At 41.2% G+C, this 18,536-nt stretch overlaps 2 protein-coding genes across 4 annotated transcripts in view; one reads left to right on the top strand and one right to left on the bottom strand.

Annotated features, from left to right (window-relative positions):
- Positions 1–5,537: 5,537 nt before the first annotated feature.
- LOC127602451 (corticotropin-releasing factor-binding protein-like) lies at positions 5,538–12,291 on the top strand. Its single transcript, XM_052068578.1, has 7 exons — positions 5,538–5,677; positions 5,740–5,827; positions 6,713–6,873; positions 8,267–8,477; positions 9,627–9,781; positions 10,381–10,501; positions 11,414–12,291. The coding sequence occupies exons 1-7, from the start codon at positions 5,597–5,599 to the stop codon at positions 11,566–11,568; spliced, it is 972 nt and encodes a 323-aa protein (XP_051924538.1). The 5' UTR covers positions 5,538–5,596; the 3' UTR covers positions 11,569–12,291.
- A 3,484-nt stretch (positions 12,292–15,775) lies between these two features.
- The window catches only part of rasgrf2b (Ras protein-specific guanine nucleotide-releasing factor 2b), a 38,356-nt gene continuing 35,595 nt past the window's right edge, over positions 15,776–18,536 (bottom strand). For all 3 annotated transcript variants that reach the window (XM_052068818.1, XM_052068817.1, XM_052068819.1), the window contains 2 exons: positions 18,450–18,518; positions 15,776–18,167 (listed from right to left, as the gene is read on the bottom strand). In XM_052068818.1, coding sequence (XP_051924778.1) covers positions 18,075–18,167; positions 18,450–18,518 — 162 coding nt within the window. In that variant the 3' untranslated portion in view covers positions 15,776–18,074. The remainder of the gene's footprint in view (positions 18,168–18,449; positions 18,519–18,536) is intronic.

The following is an 18,536-nucleotide window of genomic DNA, read 5'->3' as shown; positions in this document are numbered from 1 at the left end:
GTTTAATGCTACTGCAGTTAAAGTCTACTGTCAAACTAAACATAAAACAAAGAGAATTACTAGTTGACGTGGAGGTGTTCTAACCCTTTCGGCAATGAGTAGTTGAACACAAACTGAGAAGCAGCACGTGCAGAGACAAGATGACAATAATCACAGACATCTTTTCTTTAGCCTTTACGAAAAACAGCGAACGGTATTGCGGCTTACTGATGACCTGAGACGGCTCCTTGTACAGCCGTTAATTTGTATTACACGACCCCTGGGTGACCAAGGACCAGAAAGAGGAGCACAGTATCCATTGAATTGAAGCAAAAATGTATTTAAAAATGTAACATATACACATATGCTTATACACGGTGTATTTTTTTAAAATCAGCATTTTGGGGGGCTGGTTGTGGTCAGGGGGTCCCACACAGTCATTTAGTTTGCTTAATTTAGTTTGCCGGCTCATATAGGCATCTACTTTTCAAAACACCGCAAGGTGTATCAAAGCCCGAGCCAGCAAAGAAATGGAAAACAAGACTTTGATGTGACATTTCTTACTGCACAGCCTCTCATTGATTCCCAAATGAAACACAATCCATCAAATCAGGTGTTTGCGGGCAAACACCTGATTTTGACATTTCGCCGAGCACTCGGAGAAGCAGAGGCAATAATTATGACGGCATATTCTCGGCCATTTTTCTCCCAATAACAAGTCATTTTTAATCCAATTAGGGCCCGCTAACGTGAGAGGCATAATACCGCGGCCCCTGGGACACATGAGAGAATATGCAGGACATTTATCCCGACAGTCAATATTGAATTTCTCAGCAAGCAGCTGTGCCTGCTCTCGCTGACATTCTCCACCTCTGCACAGTGATCCGTCCTGATTAAAGCGGCTTTTCTACTTCATCAACATTCATTATGTGACCCAGCCATGCATGGCCACGCAAGGCCAGCACCAAACTTACATGCTCTCCATACTGTACTTTTTCCGAAAGGTGATATGTCACATCGTTGTTGTCCTTAGATGCAAATTTTTCCAAACTGTGTGAGCATGCGTTGCGGCGTTCCCCTAAAACGATCCTTATTTCCAAATACCGCCGTAATGACCAACATTAAAATATAGTATCATAGTAGGCCTAGGTTTTCGTCAGGAACGAGACAGCTTTCTTTCCTAAATGTATTTTTCATACCCACTATCACATTGTCCAGCAACTGAATGGTAGCAATGCGCTTAAAGGAAAGTCAAAACAAAACGTACTCAAAGAATGCTTCAATTATAATCGATTGTATATAAAAGTTAAAAATAAAAAATAAAAATAACCTCGATAAAGGTTGGTAAACACCATCCTCCAAAGGAATCCATGATTGTACTTGAAAGTTAAATACAACTGAACTGTAATTAACAAATGTACTGCACTGGTTAAAAATACATTTAAGATAATAATTGGCTGAGAAGGATTCATGGCCTCTGACCTGCACAATGGATTTCTCAAACTTTTTATTTCCATTTGTCCATTACAGCGGATAAATGGTATCCCTGACAATCCTTCTTCCAGTCAGTGAAACACGCGTTCTCCTAAATTCCATATGAATGAAAAAGTCAACTATTAACTAGTCAACTAAAAAAAAGAAGTCGTACCCGTACAATAGCAGATTTTATTTTTTTAAAGGGGAAATCTTTGAAAGATGTTAAAATTTAAGTCTAGTTTTAAAAAGTCCTAATCTGTACCAGAATACATTTTGTCAGGATAAAAAGCTTTAATCTTAATAATAATTAATACAATGTTTTTCCTGGATAACATTATCATTATTAAAAACAAAGCATAACAAGCGAATAAAGTCATATTTGAACAAGTGATTTAACAAATACAACATTTTCCTTGTAGTAGCTTTTATTCTCTTGAAAAATCAAAAACCTCCTGTACTAAATTAATACTTAAAGTAGGTGCTTTGAAAGGATGATTCATAGACTACATATGAGGTATTATTATTATTATTATTATTATTATTATTATTATTATATTGTTGTTGTTGCTATCACGACAATGATACACAGGTCAGCCACAAAACAAGAGTTTTTTTTATGGTGCATTTTCACGTCTTTCACGTTAGCTGTGGCTCAATGTCGACATCTTGTGGTGGCTTGCAGAGAGAATTGGAGGGCTTTTGCAAAATGGAAATGCTGTCCGTGTTTTGTGTTTGTGTTGGGTTACATGCTCAATACTCTTGATGCAATCCCGTTATGGAAAAAAAATTGTACAATCTGAAGATTCTTTCCAATTTTTTTTAAGTCATTGCCAAATGAGGTGCTGCTATTTGGAGCCGATTGCAGTCAACATTTATGCAGAGTACTGAATCATTGTCATTGAGTGTATTGATAACCAATGTTTATTAGCTCGGATAGGAGGAGTAAGGGCTGAGAAGAGCCAGAATGATGGAAGGACACGTTTACAGAAAGTTAGCTACACCTGCAAACTTGTTGTGCTGGAATCTAAACTACTAGCTCACAGTTCTACTGTCGAAATAAAATCGTAAATTTATACAGATTTACGAAACCGTTCTTTACTGTCCTCACCTCGAATTTAACTAGAGAGACTTGAGTTGGCAGTAAAAAAAATAAAAAAATAAAAAACTGGGACCAGGGCGGCCTCTTCCTGAAGTTGTGTGCTGGGATGTAATTAAAAGAAGACGGTGTTAGCCATCGCTTTTGATTAACACACTTGGAACTAACCTCGTTTGGGAGGGGAGGGATGAGGAACAAAAATCCATACAAGGCCTTGCACTCATCTCTCTCTGTCCAGTCAGTCCAAATGGGGAGGGTCGGTTCATTCGGACCCCCCCAGAGGAGATGAATGGGTCAAGTTGTCCTGCGTGTGCACCTTTAGCATGTGTGTGTGTGAGCAAGTGAGTCAACATGCACCAATCAAGAAAAAGCCTACAAAACGTTCTCTTTCCGCCAGGGAGGTGGTGTTTTCAAGGAGGGTGTCTCAAAGGTGCTCTGTGAAGTCAACAATCATTGCAATTTAAATCCACACAGGACGCCATCAAGTCTGACAACCGTAAACAATTATTTGATGCAGTAATCCCCCCCCCCCCGCCATTCTGATCAAGCTGCATCTGTAATAAAGAGTAATTAGATTTTTATAATTCATAACTGTAAGTGAGAAATAGCTGAACTTTACTCCTCACATTTTTAAACAAAGGACATTTAGTGGGATTGGCCGCCAGAGGGCAGCAGAATCGTATTTGTATTTGTTTTGTATGCATTTCTCTGAATCACACTACGTTTTTGTCAAAAATTCGTTTTTGTCCAATAGCTTTTGACGCTGTAATTTATCTAGATGATCTTATATACAGTTTTAACATCGCCCGTTACTATAGGTGAGATGCTCACGTGAGCTCCCCCCAAGGACGGCACAGAATGCACAATACAGAATAGCCCCCGTTTATCACGAGGTATGTTCCACACAGGAGTTGCACCATTTCCAAAGTTAGACACTTCCAATCTTATTTAACGGGAATTTATCTTCAAATGCCCTTCAAATGTATTCAAACTTTCTTAAACTTCTCAAAACTCATTTCTTTCTGTGTTCCATACCACCTGTTTCCACTCTCTGGTGATCCATGAACCGGTTGCCCGCCAATCGCTGGGCACACATAGACAAACAACCATTCTCTCTCACAATCTCGCCTAGGGACAATTTAGAACGTTCCATGAATTTGCCATGCATGTTTTTTGAAGAAAATCCACACAGGCACATGGTGAACATGCAAACATGGGAGAACGGCAGAGACATTTTGATGACAGATGATGACCATGAAAAAAAATAAAAAATAAAAAATAACAATCATAATAATAATAATAATTAAATGATGTGAAGGTAAATTGTAAATAGTACTGTGATTTATCCATTGTGTTCATATTTAATTGAATTTATTTATTTATTTAATTGAAAGATGTTTGTTGTTGTTGTTTTTTTCTCTTCTTCTTTCTACATACATTCTTGCTGCTGGAGGCTGTAAATTTCCCCATTGTGGGACAAATAAAGGATATCTTATCTTATCTTATGACCGAAGATATTAATGCATTACCAGTATACCTGGTCTGTGCACTGTATTTTGCATGTTACTTAATACTACTGTGATTCAATAGATAGGCAGAGACATCGGCTATGCACAAAAGGTTTAAAAAAAAAAAGGACACCAATTAATTTGGCACCCCCCCGCAAACCCCCATGGTCTTAAATTGATGGTAATACACCTTGAATAGGTCATTGCAAACTGAAGGGAAAGGCTCCTGTCTAGAAGCTATTATTGCCCTTTGTTGTATTTCTTATTTTTGGAGCCGAGCGTGTGGCGTCCAAGACCTTCATCAGTTCAAAGGAAATGTCACCACTCATTAGAGGGTAACTGTAGGCCACATGCCGTATTTTGTGTGATTTAGATGAGGAGTCGCTGGCCCTAACACTCCGCTTGTTGTCAAGTTTGACCTTTCACAATGGATGCGTGGATCCTAACAATTAGCCGCATCTAAGTGAATTTCAGGAATTGGATTAGGACACAGTTTCTGTCTCGGTGCATTGTTTCTCCACATAAAACAATGACTTGGCAGTGAAGGACACTCAAAGAAATGGAAAGGGAAGGGAACATAAAGAACAATTCGTGAAAGACTTGTTGAGTCATCAATGGATTGTGCCTGTGCCAGCTAACTTGACAAACCCCACGCAAGCTACGTAAGAACATCCCAACTTCACACAGGCCTTAGCCAAAATTCCAAACCCGTTGATTATGAGGCTGCCGTAATATATACAGTACATTTTTTTAGACGAAAACATAATTTAATAATATAATTAAATATACCGGTAATATAGTGAATCAAATATTTTGTGAATTGTGAGTTCATGCTCCATTGCCCATTGACATTGTGTTCGTTCCGGTGTGCGCACCTTGGCCATCAAGGACACGTATAATAAACACGACATAATACAGGAAGAAGGGTTGCACAACTAAGTAACTCTGTAAGCTGCAGTGATATTATGATAATGAATAAGTGCGAGTGAGTATTGTTTACATTGGTTGTCCGCATGTGTTGCTTCACGTATGGTGGTTGAAAGTCCTTTGCTGGAAGGGTCGTAATAGCAATGTTAGTTTTATTAGCTTGTCAATGGCATTTTGCATTGTGTGTCAGCGTTTTTTTTAAGTGATGTGGTTTGGTTAAATATTGAAACTTGAATTGGGAATGGCAAAAAAAAAAACCCAGCATGAATCAAACAATTAGCCTTTCTTTCGTGGAATTGCTCGCTATCTGCTTTGACCATTTTCTGCTTTGTGTGGATTACGATTTTCAAATCCGAATGAAATATGTGCTTTGGCACATCAAAGGCGAGGAAACACTGCTATATTCATTTGGACAAATTGTGCATTTTACAAGAAAGGCAAAATGCAATCTGCATATGGATGATTGACCCTCACACATGATTCAAGTCCTGCTGGACGCTTCATTGAACTCTGTGCGGCTGCTATATAAGCGCTGCCACCGAGCATCCCCAGCTGTTCTTCTCCTCTCCAAAGATTTAGTGGCAAAGAGACACGCACGCACACCGCCGGCATGTCTCCGTCTGTGCGCACAGAACTTCTCTTCCTCTTCCTTTCTCTCTCGTCCGGCACGGTGCTCAGCCGCTACATCGAGGTGAGATCCATGTCTCCAAAACCTGCTTATGTGGTGCCTGATTCTCAAACGTGTACTTTCAGGAGGACGATACGTCCGACGGATTATATTCTCTTCTCAGCTTGGAGCAGAAGAGAGAATCTGAAGACTTTATTTTCAGGCGACCTCTCAGTAAGTGGATTGGCTGCATTCAGAAGTTAGCCGGTCTTAATTTTGCGGTGTGTGTGTGTGTCCATCCACTGGTCATGACATTCAATGCACCTGTACAATCTAATGTGATCCAATATGACTGCTGAATCACGCTAGTGAGCCCTTTGCTAACCAATACAGCAGCCCCTACAGAGACATGCAGTATTGAAATAACACAATTATGAAAAATAGATCTTTAAAGATGAGCATCCCAGTGGAAATCAGTCTGTCTTTTCTTTTCAGCCGAGTTGAAATAAAAGTAATGCTTGCTTTAATGTGAATTTAAAAAAAAAAACATACTGTATGTCTGTACAAATAAAGATCTCCCTTTCAATCTGCAGATGAGTAAATTCGTAGCTCCGGGCCACCATTTGTGGAAATATGGTACTAATAGATCCCTTAGTGATTAAATTTACACAGTTTTGCCCTCAATATTGGGAAATGTGATATGTTTATTATTGTCGTTGATCACGCAGAGGTGGTAAAAGTACCCACGTGCGCTACTTGAGTACTTATACTTGAACATTTTTGACTCCTTCACTGAAGTAAAAATAGAAAAGAGCAGAGTATAAAATGTACTTGTACTTGAGTCCAGATATTTAAAAAAAAAATTCTGTCATGTATGAATACAGTCTCCATTTTGACAACTTCATACATAGAATGGGAAAAAAACTGCACGCAACCTCGTTTCCTTCTTTGAATAACTTGCGCTTGTACACAAAGCTTTTGTTCTTTGTTAGCAGTGGCTCAGGTTTTGATATCATCCAAACATGTTCCGATAGCTTCGCCATCTTTGTGAATTGATGAAAAAAAAAATAATACGAAAAACTAATGTGACTAATGTAACCCCGATGTCCACTTTGTCAGGATGTTTGGACATGTTGGCCATCGAGGGCCACTTCACTTTCGTGGCGTCATCGTCGCAGCAGCTGTCCTGTGCCGCCTTCATCATCGGCGAGCCCAGCGAAGTCATCGGCCTGGAGCTGAATGACGTCAACATCGACTGCGACGTCGGCGACTTTATTAAGGTTGACCTCACTCGCCCACCCACGCACAGGGGGTGGGGGGGGGGGGCCCTCTGGGCAAAATGTATAAAACTGCACTTGGTCACAATGAAATGTGTTCCTTATGTTCTATCGCAAGCCAAGTTATCGGGAAGTACAGAATCTCACCCAAAGTCAGTTGGGATTGGTTGCGGAGAGAGAACAGGGCTGCATGCGGGTGTTCTCCAAACATATAAACCCGAACCGACATCTCTTATCAACAGATGAAATTAAAAGAAGATACAAATTTGACTTTTTAAAAGTAAAACTGGCGACCCGGTGGTCCAGTGGCTAGCACGTTGACCTCACAGTGCAGAGGTCGTGGGTTCAATGCCCGCTCCTACCTCCCTCTGTGGAGTTTGCATGTTCCCCTTGGGCCTGCGTGGGTTTTCTCCGGGTACTCCGGTTTCCTCCCGCATTCCAAAAACATGCCCGGCAGGCTGATTGAACACTCTAAATTGTCCCTGGATGTGAGTGTGAGTGCGGATGGTTGTTTGTCTAAGCGTGCCCTGCGATTGGCTGGCAACCGGTTCAGGGTGTCCCCCGCCTAGGATAGGCTCCAGCGACCTTTGTAAGGATAAGATAAGATAAGATAAGATATCCTTTATTCGTCCCACAATGGGGAAATTTACAGCCTCCAGCAGCATGAAGGTATGTAGAAAGAAGACAGGAGAAAGAGAAAAAAAACAACAACAAACATCTTTCAATTCCGGGAACTGATCTTGTCCGGACCTGCTGCCTTCCTCACATTCATCTTCCTCAGTTGGTTCCTTACCTGCTCTGTTGTGACGGACAGGCAGGAACCTGGTGACATACTGGGTTGATGAGAGCTGGTCGAAAGAGGAGGGGGAGGAGAAGAAGTCCTCAGTGAGAGAGGTTGCAGTTTGTGGTTGGGGGAAGGGACCGACGACTGGTCGAAACATAATAAAAAGATAAAGAGGATCGGAAAATGAATGAATGAAAAAAAGAGTTAAGCTGCTGCGTTACTTTCAATGAACACTCACGCCTACTATACTGCCTTTAAATGTTTTTCAGTCAAGTGGAAAACGAAGTATTTTTTGAGGTAAGATAAGATAAGATATCCTTTATTCGTCCCACACTGGGGAAATTTACAGCCTCCAGCAGCAAGAATGTATGTAGAAAGAAGAAAGGAGAAAAAAAACAACAACAACAAACATCTTTCAATTAAATACAATATGAACACAAATGGATAAAAATTATTATTATTATTATGATTGTTATTTTTTATTCATCAGCCTAAAGCACGTCATGTAAAAACTTTGACAAGCTTTTTAACCCTTTCGGGGACAGCAGTTACTACAGTGGACAGCTTATCGTGTCGTACATGGACCTTTGATGGACATGCGTGTGTTCCCAGATATTTGATGGCTGGGTCCTGAAGGGGGAGAAGTTCCCCAGTACCCAGGACCACCCACTGCCTCTTCACCAGCGCTACACGGACATCTGTTCGTCCACGCTGCCGAGCCACACCAGTCGCTCATCCCAGAACGTCGCCATGGTTTTTTTCCGCATCCACAACCCGGACAGTGGCTTCACCCTCGTGGTGAAGAAGCTGCCCAACCCTTTTCGTAAGTGCCTGTTAAAGAGTAGATCGTTTGAAACAGCTTCCTTATGAATGGGTGCTTCGAGGTTAAGCGAGGGCTCAGGGCGGCGGTGCACTTGCTGCGCATTTCACACTCATTGTGCGTCATTGCCAAGAGCGAGAAGAAGTAAGCACCTGTTGTCAGCCTGCTGGACAAACATGCTGTCGTCATTGTATGAATCACAATGTGGCAGCCAAGCGAGAACTGACCAGCAAATACCACTCAGGTGTAAAAAAAAAAAAAAAAATGCTCGTTTTGGATGGGAGCGACAGCTATGGACTGTCCCTTGAAGTCCATCTGATTGTTTGCTCCAATGTTAACGCAACTTACGTGTGCCTCTACTTACGAATGAATGCTTAAACACTCACAGGGAGCAGCTGTAGGCTTGCAACTCACGCCCAGCTGCTCACATGTGGACTAATCACCAATTAAAATGTCAACAAATAAATAAATAAATAAAAACATACATACATACATACATAAAGTACATACATACATTGTAAATGGAGTAGCGCATATGGTGCCCAAAGCGCTTTACAGTTTTTTAAAAAAATGATTTCCTGAATTTACTTGCAAATTTTCTGCTGTTGTATGGATGACAACAGAGCAATCCACGGGCTACTCAAAGAGGATTGAATCGCTCTGTCACTATGTCACTCACCGACATAGATGAATGAACAAAGTTACAGCAGCGTATTTGTCAAAAACAAAGAATTTCAGGTCAATAAAATGAAATTGTGTCATTTCTTGTGCCATACTGTATCTAATCAACTCTCATGGCAGCACAATGGGTGGGAATCACTGGCGAAATATACTCCTCCAAATAGATTTATTACTCCTCGAAACTTTCTTTTGAGGAAGTTTCAGGAGTGAGCTGTTTGACTGGAGAAAATAAGATGCTTCGACTGCTCGATAGTTGAAATGTGCGATGTCCAGGGAGTTACTAAATACACTATACTGTACTGTACTGTATTTCCCATAATGTGACTTAGAAGGCATCTTCCAGAATAGAGTTGATGTTAGCAGGATACAATAATGCTGATTATGTCCAATTTGTGACAAATTGTGTGTGTGTGCGTGTGTGTGAGTGTGTGTCTGTGTGTGTGTCTGTGTGTGTGTGCGCGTGTGTTGCAGCATGTAACATCATGTCTCAGAGCCCAGAGGGCAGCTTCACCATGGTGATGCCTCATCAGCACAGGAACTGCAGCTTCTCCATCATCTACCCGGTGGAGATCCAACTGGCACAGCTCAGCCTGGAGCAGGCCAAAAGCAACGAGCTCAGGCCCAAGGTCAGACCCTCCTGTTTGCTTCGTCTACAGTGCGTACAGTTTATACGGAAGCAATTTGGGCCCACTGCGCAAGTCTAATTGACACAGATTTGGATATTGATTGGTTTATATTTGAGTAAAGATTCATATTTTTGTCTTCTTCTTGTTGTACTACTCGGCAAGTTGCTATAAATCAGATTATTAAAAAATCTATACCGTATATACCTGTGAGTATTGTTATTTTATGTGTATACATTTTTTGTTCCACCGTATGTGTTCAAACATCCCCTGCTGAAAGGGTTGTAAAACTGCAATTATCAATTCTACCCGTTAGTATGCCAAGGGGGGTTTCCATTATATGCTAACTTGCTAGCATGGGCCATTCTTAAGGCACTGTAGTTTGGTTACTTTAAAAAGTGATAGTTCTCTTTGTTTGATGTTTAGTTTGACAGTTTTCATCAGTCTGAAACTGCATCCGAAGTTTGCCTTTGCAAGTCCAGGAAATTGCTGCCACTATTTTTGCAGCTATTTTTTATAATCCAAATGAATCGTGAAAATATACACATAGCGCTGTTTGCATGTAAGTTGTCACAGTTCCTTTGTTGTTTTTCTTTGGGAAGGCGAGGCTGTCATCTGGATGTTCGGGTTCCGGTGACTATGTGGAGCTCCTGGGTGGAAACAGCGTAGACACATCACGCATGTTCCCTGTTGCTGATCTGTGTTTTCCTCTCAGTGGACTCGGTAAATATCAACGTTGGCACAACCAAATCCAAACTTTGGCACCTTGTTGGCAACACATTGACGGCTATTGGATAGCAAGCTAGCTAGCTACCCAATAGCTAGCTGGGTAGCTAGCTAGAAAATATTTTACTGTCAAAAATTAGTAGTTTTGTCTATAATTTATAAGACTTTTTGGCAATGTGTTGAATGGCTCCCCCATTGGGTACTTTAGTTGCACTTTAGTTGTGTTTTCAACATGTTGAAAAACTGTCATGGTATTTCCCGTTGCTTTCATTGTTATGAGGTGTGTCAGAAATGTTCCATGACACCAGTTCTGGAACTTTTCTGACACACCTGTTATGTCCAAAAACAAAAGTAAAAAGCCTCCAAAATGTACATTTAACTTTTTGAAGCGCAGCTATGCTTTATTTCAGAATGTCACACAGATTTATGGCTCAATGCTTTTGCACGTTCTGCTTGTCGGATTAGTTTTTCAATGTGTTTGTTTTTCTCTTGTTTGTAAAATGTAAATGAGGGCGCTTGTTAGCTCAGCGTATCCCACAAGCTGTCCCAAAATGTCCACAGCAAACATTCAAGCTCATTCATCTCAAAACCTGCCAGGTACAAATTCCACCATAAAGTGATGAATAGCGACTTGTCTGGATTGTTTGCAACGATTTAAAAGGCACAACTCTAGGTCCTCCTTTGAACATGATCTCATTTGACGGTATGTTTATGGTGCGATTTTAACCCTTTCAGGGACAGCGGTTACTACGGTGGACAGCTTATCATGTTATCAGGTTATAGGGTGCATGAAAGGGTTAAGTTGGATTTTTTTTTTTACTGCTGTAGAACTACAATGCATCATATCAGAGGGCCCTTGAATGAATTGGTCCGTGAGTTCCAACTGTGGTTGTCGGTGTGGTTTCTCAGCCCAGATGAAGATCAGTTGTGATAACTCGGTGGTGAGGCTGGTGTCCAGCGGCAACTACATCAACCGCGTGTCTTTCCGCTACCGACTACTCGAACGCCACCAGCTGCCCGAAGGTCAAGAGAACAGCCTGGACAACATGTGCAATGTGGAGTGAAACTGCACAATTCATGAAAAATCTGTTAATACATTTGTTTACAGGATGTAAAGTTTGTTTTTCTGTTCGGTCTGTATTTAACCCTTTCAGGGACAGCGGTTACTACAGTGGACAGTTTATCGTGTTGCAGGGTGCATGAAAAGGTTAATTCAATCTGAGGATTTAGTTTTTTTTATTCGTCAAATGAAATCTAACCGCTTACGGTCACCAACGTATATATTAATTGAGTAACATTTTCAATGGTTCGACAACAAAGAGAGCCTCACCCAATTTGTTTGTGAAATTCAAGTTTGTACGCAGACCGTAATGACTCACAGATCCACATAGATGGCGGCATTGCCTCACTTTGGATTTGAAATCAGCACAACTTTAGAGTAGAAGATAACGATTAGGCGATGAATCTCGGCTTGACACGTCGACACCGAGGGCGGGAAACGAGAAACATTTAAAGTTTAGAAATCTGATACTTGAACGAGGTATTTATACAGTACAGTATGCATGGTATGAGCAGAGAATGTGTCACAGAAGGATGTAAGAAGTATGCGTCGCGAATGTGAATAAAGATGATGCCGTCCCGAGAGTGAAAGAGGAATGCCATTTTAAAAAGCCACTTAGGTTTGATTCGAGCCACCTGGTCTTGAAAGATTCGTCAAAAAGCTCAAAATCAAGTAGCAATATGAAGACCGTGGCAGTTTGAGAACAGTTGGCAGCAAATGAGTTAACTGACAGTTGTGATCTTTATTTAAACAATACCTTTGTGTCATGTTAAAGAAAAAAAAAATGGTGTTGTGTTTTATTGTTTTAAAATTCTGCGTAATATTTCTGACATATCATTCTTTGAATTGCCTTGAGCATTTTGAAAATAAATAAAAACAATGCATGACAAAAGCAAATTCGGAATGGTCTGTTTTGTTATTGGTTTTTTTTTTTTGCTTTGTTATTTTAATGGAGAAACGCATTCGGAGATTTGCGTGTTTTTTGTTTTAACCCTTTCAGAGAGAGCAGTTACGAGAGTGGTACGAGAGGTTACAGTGGAGAGCTTATTATGTCATCAGGTTACATGAAAGGCTTAATTTCAGGCACTGTAATTCACAACTTTCGAAGTGTAGTTTTAGAACAAAGAACGATGAGACAGACAGTCATTGACATTGTATGTTTGCTTTCTTCATTAAAAACATGTCTGTGGTCATCAGTGTCTCATTTTTTTCCCTAATCCGATATGTTCCACAGGCTTTGATGGTGGCTGCTCAGAGCCATAATGAAAACGACTTATGATGAGAATGAACATGCATGTTTAATACTGTTGGGTGTTTGTTTGTGACCTCCGCAGAGTGTACAGTATGCATGAATGTGCAGCTCTTAATGGGATTACGGCACATGTGCTTTATTCCGCCCGACATTCTTGCCAACCGTTTGATTTTCTCCTTACGGGGGATTCATCTCAAACCTGCTCAACGGTGATGATTCAATTACCCGCCGGATGTCGTTTTCGCTTGACGGGCTGCAATTTTCACTTTTCATTATTAGAGGATGAACTACACTTTGGAAGTCGTCGAGGAGGGGGGAAAAGGGAGGGTGGTTGAGGTCTCTCCTTGGAAATGGGAGTGGTTATCTGCAGCATTGAGCATGTTATGTGGTCACACATCAGGAGTGGTGAGCGGTCAGGGTCAGCAAGGCCTTCCCCTATTGCTTGTTTCTTTGTTTATTGAACATGTAAACAGATGACACGGTGGTTAGCATATCGGCCTACTTCGGTTTCCTCCCACATTCTAAAAATATGCGTGGCAGGCTGATTGAACATTATAAATTGTCTCTCGGTGTGAATGTGACGGCGGACAGTTGTTTGTCTGTCTATATGTGGCCTGTGTTTTTAGCCCCAAAAAACGACGATGTATAATAAGGCGTTTTTGGACGAAAACAACGACCATGTATAGTCAGGCGTTTTTAGCCGAAAAAAACCCCCCCGACCAGTATAGTATGGCATTTTTAGCCGAAAAAAACGACAGTAACGATAGTAAGGCATTTTTGGATGAAATTTTTAGCCGAAAAAAAACGACCATTTATAGGAAGGCGTTTTTAGCTGAAAAAAACGACCATGTATAGTAAGGCATTTTTAGTTGAAAAAACGATCATATATAGTAAGGTGTTTTTGGACGAAATTTTTACCCAAAAAAAACCGACCATGTAAAGTAAGTTGTTTTTACCCGAAAAAAAACGACCATGTAAAGTACGTTTTTTTTAGCCGAAAGAAACGACCATGATTAATAAAAAAACAAAACACCTCATTCTATAAAGGTGCTTTGGTTCAGTGGTAGAGTGATAGAGTGGCACACCAGAGGTTGAGAATTCGATCCCTGTTTTTTTCCGGTCAAAAACGCCTTACTATACATGGTCGTTTTTTTTGGCTGAAACTTTCGTCCAAAAATGCCTTACAATACATTTTTTTTTTCGGCTAAAAATTTCGTCCAAAAATGCCTTACTATACATGGTCGTTTTTTTACTTCACTCCACAACCGGCCCTCATCTGGTTTGGTAGAGTCAAGCCAGTGCCTCCTTTGCCACTCCTGGGCCGTGTTCGGCCCACATGCATTATGTTAGTGCCGACTCAAGGCCAGCTGTGCCAGCTTCATGCCGAATCCGGGCCAGATGCCTTTGCTGACTGGGCTGGATTAAATAAAGGCCTTGGAAAGGACAAAGTGGATGTCAGGTTAACCACCAACTGAGTTCTAATTCATTCATTTAGCCCACCAGCCAGGGCACCTCTTGTGCTGTGTGAGTGCTGCCATCGGTGGTAAGCAGTGTTGCCAACTCATTTTCCGAAGTCTATTTGGTGCTAAAAGTCGTCAAGTGACATGGGTTATGATGCTGTTGCAAAAGTATGCAGAACATTACATAAAATAAAACGGATGGAGAGAGATAGAGAGAGAGAAAGAGAGAGAGAGAGAGAGATGATCGAACGATCAATATGTAGATAGATCATGAGATTGTGATCGTTACTTTTAAAGGATTTCTCGCTTGATAGATAGATGGAGAGATTGTCATTGTTACTTTTTCAGGATTTTTCAACGAGAAAATGCTTTGGAAATGTGCTTGTAGTTATTGGAAGACAGCAAGAACATTTTACATGAAGGAACTAATTAAGACAAGTGATTATTTTTAGGCAAATTGTGAAGCTCATGACATAATCGTTCACAACAGCGCCATATTACAAAGTGTAGCTGCCAGTGCCATGAATGACATCACTGTTGAGGAAAGAGAAGATCAGCGCGAGGTCGTAAATTTAAATCCGCATTGTGTGTTTTCTTCGGTTCAGTACAGATTTACCAATTATTCATGTCAGATGATCTTTGAAGTGTTTAAAAAGAGGCCAAAACGTCTGCTTCTTCGCCTTTGCGAGTTATTCTTGTTCAATTTTCTTGCCACAAATTTTTCATAATGGATTTGACAATCGGCTGAAATGAGATTAAACTCAAGATTTCATTGGCCTAATATGATGAATACATGATCCAACCACCCATTTTCTGTGGTGATCATCTTCATTAGGGTGCCAGTTGAGCTGCGGTCGACTTTGTGGATGTGGTGGGGTTGACCCACCACATGCCTGGTCGCCAGCCAATCGCAGGGCACATCAAGACAAATGACCATTCACAATGACCTACAGTATGAATTTCAATTTTGCTTTGAGTCTTCAGTCTTACTGATGACTGACTTGCCTTGTACAAGAGACGAATCCGTTCTTGACAGTGCTGTCTTTTCAAGTTTCAGGTCAGTAGATAGATATATAGATATAGAGCCCAGATGCTCAGCCACATCAAATCTCTGGCATTTTAATGGATCAGTTGCTCCACCTAGAGGTCAACCGCCCCCCCCCCCCTTCCGCCCTCATGCAACAAAAACACTGACTGTAGAATAGATTACAATTTACCACAAAGGTGAAGCGTTTTACAAAGATATGTGAATTAGACCACCAAAAGTAAGTTATCCTCAATAGTTCGATAGATTTGGCATGGTGTGTGATGATGGTTGCAGCTGTGTGTATATTTTACCGCAAGTCTCTATTGTCATGAGAACAATGTCCTTAAATGGCCTTAAAGGAACATGGAGGCCATAATTGTGCACTGCAAAGAAGATACTGTCATTGTGTAAAACGTTTGACAACGAGGGTAAACAGGAAGTCAGTGAGCGTCGGAAGGAAATAATCCAACACTTAAGGCATGTTGATTTATTTTCCCTTGCACCAGCAAGTGAAAAAATGCAGACGGACACAGTAGTAACAAACACACAGACGCAAAAATAGGACTTTTACATTACAAACTCAGCATCCATGATTACACCCCCCACCCCACCCTCACCCAGAGTGTCAGACTGGCACTTCAAATGGCAAAGTGCAGTACAAAAAGAACAGCTGGCAATTTTAGGACCTGGCGAGGAACACTAACATAAAAACGTGTGCCTCCTGACAGCTACGCACAGACACACACAAACCGTGACAAACCAGAAGCGGAGGGGCCAGTCAGACATGCACGACATGCAGTTGTTGTGTACATGCAGGACAACTATGTTCATCATATCAGCATACAGAACACAAATTTTGATTATTCAAATGCTACATTTTTTCCCCCAAACATTCAAACAACTTTTTTTTCTTGCTCTACAATCCAGAAGAGCAACGGAGACGCGAGACATTCAAATTAATATTCACACTAGAACAATTTAAAATATTTCCCAACTCATGCGGAGTCACCCTCGCCCCTGAAAAAAAGTACAAACCAAATCAAAACGTGTGGTTGCCCAATTTTACACGTGTCGCAATGTGGCAGACTGTCCAAGTCAGAACATTTACTGACTGTATTCAAAATTCTTATCAGGGCACGGTACACCACTAGAGGGCGCTATTGGTTTATCAATTGTTGCACGAACATGCTGACGATAAGAGAACAAGCACGAGGGGTCCATTTGAGCGACAACAGTAATCTCGTCGATTAACAGGAGTTGCGTTTGAAAAAAAAACAGCTGTTTCCTGACATTTTACAATTTTATCATTCATTTTTCAAAAGAGTGGAGGTGAAAAATCTCTATCTATATAGTCAGCCATTTATTAAAATATCTGAACCTTATGTGAAAGAATATATTTATTTCTAAATAGATGTAAAAATGGTTGAAGACGCCCATCCATCCATTATCTGATCCATTTATCCTCACGATTCCTTGACTTCTGCTAAAATGAAAGGACAATTCAGTAGTATGATGGGGCCATTATTAAGGTTCCCACACAGAGCATATTAGTTAAAAGAAAGGGCAACTGCTTGATTCCCTAGACGTGCGCCTAGTCTGTAAACAAACACAGCGTGGCTCAGATTTTGGGCTTGAGACACAGCAATGGCAGAACAGCAATCTACTGCAATTTCAAATGATCATTGCAGACATAAATATCTGTGCAGTAAGAAATGCTGTTAGAAATGTGCCATTCGCTCAACCGCTTCTCCAGATCTTGGCCCCGGGGGGCGAACTGAGTTTATCGCAACTGATATTTGGCCAGAGGCGAGTTACACCTTGGTAGAATCAATGGCAAGGTAGATCGAGACAAAGAACCATTCACACTTTTGGACAATTTTGAGAGTGTTTCATGAACCTTAACATGCATGTTTGTATGTGGGAGGAAGCAAGAGTATGTGGAGAACATGCAAACATGCCGCAGCCACTAGACCACTGTGTTGCCTATTTTTTGTGTGTGTTGTGATATCATAATAATTCACTCTGTGTAAACAATTGTTTAGATGTCCTAAAAAAAAAAGAAAAGATTGAAGACGCTGTTCTGGTTTAGGTTTGTTTTGCAATGTACAGTATTCCCTTACAGCTCTGAATGTGAACACGAATTTTGAATTTAAAAGCTAGCTGTATCATTACCCCAACGACAATGCGGCCTGGTATAAACAAGGTCAATACCCCTGCATTCAATATTTCATGGGTTTAGGGCATGTATGCCCTACCCAGCCCACCGAGGATGTATAGTGCTAAATTGGAGTCAGAGATGAAACCGGAAGCCATGTAGACATTTACACCCCCAAACTGAAATCATGCAGAAGAAAGCATTTTTTGGGGGGCGTAGGCTCTTGCACATGGACGCAGCAGCGCAACACAACACGGACGACAACACGGAGACGTTAGCTAAGGTAACTCGCTGTCGCGTCCGCTCAGTATGCTACATTTCGATCGATCCACTCCGTCCACCGAGCGGCACCACGCTGAGGAATGGCGAATGCGGGCGGCAACGCGGCACACCGTTTCCTCAAAACCCTCAAGCTCATCTCCCTAATGCCGTCCTTGAGGACCATCGGCCCAGTTGCTCGAATCAAGTGTTCCCAGCATTACGCTTACAATCGTAAAAGCTTTCCCAGGCTTTTTCTTCATTCGATCGCTTGACATCACATGATAGCGTGGACCTCATTGGGGGATGGGTGGGGTCCAAGTTTGGCAGGCTCCCGTTCGCCAAAGGACGTTATTGATCAGGCAGGAAGCCTGGGCTCAATCTTCAGCGAGAGGTCATAGAGAGTATCTTCGTCCATGATCAGCGTCTTATCCATGAGGTACTGGGTCACCTGCATGGCAACAGTATTATGTCTTGCATAGTTGAGTTAAAAGTGAAAAATTAAAAAAAAAAACATATTTTTGTTTGTCCAATCAGATTTTTATGCTGTCAGGGCCTTCAGAATCAGTAGTGCCGGCCAATGTCACTTAAACTACATTGCAAGGAAACTACTTCTTTAACCAATCGTATTTCAAATTTGCCCTGCCAGGAACAATGAGTTGTCTCTCAGTTACATTAGCATTTTTCCCATCCTCTCATTGGCTGATCTCAGCCAAACTTGAGAGTCAGTTACCTTAACTTGATGCTCTATCCTGTAGGGCGTCTGCTGGAACTGCCTGATCTCTCTGATAATGTGTGAAATCTGTGTTGGAGAAATGTT

The sequence above is a fragment of the Hippocampus zosterae genome, chromosome 6 (assembly GCF_025434085.1).
Source record: "Hippocampus zosterae strain Florida chromosome 6, ASM2543408v3, whole genome shotgun sequence".
NCBI lineage: Eukaryota > Metazoa > Chordata > Actinopteri > Syngnathiformes > Syngnathidae > Hippocampus > Hippocampus zosterae.
This window is presented reverse-complemented; position numbering and strand designations above follow the sequence as displayed.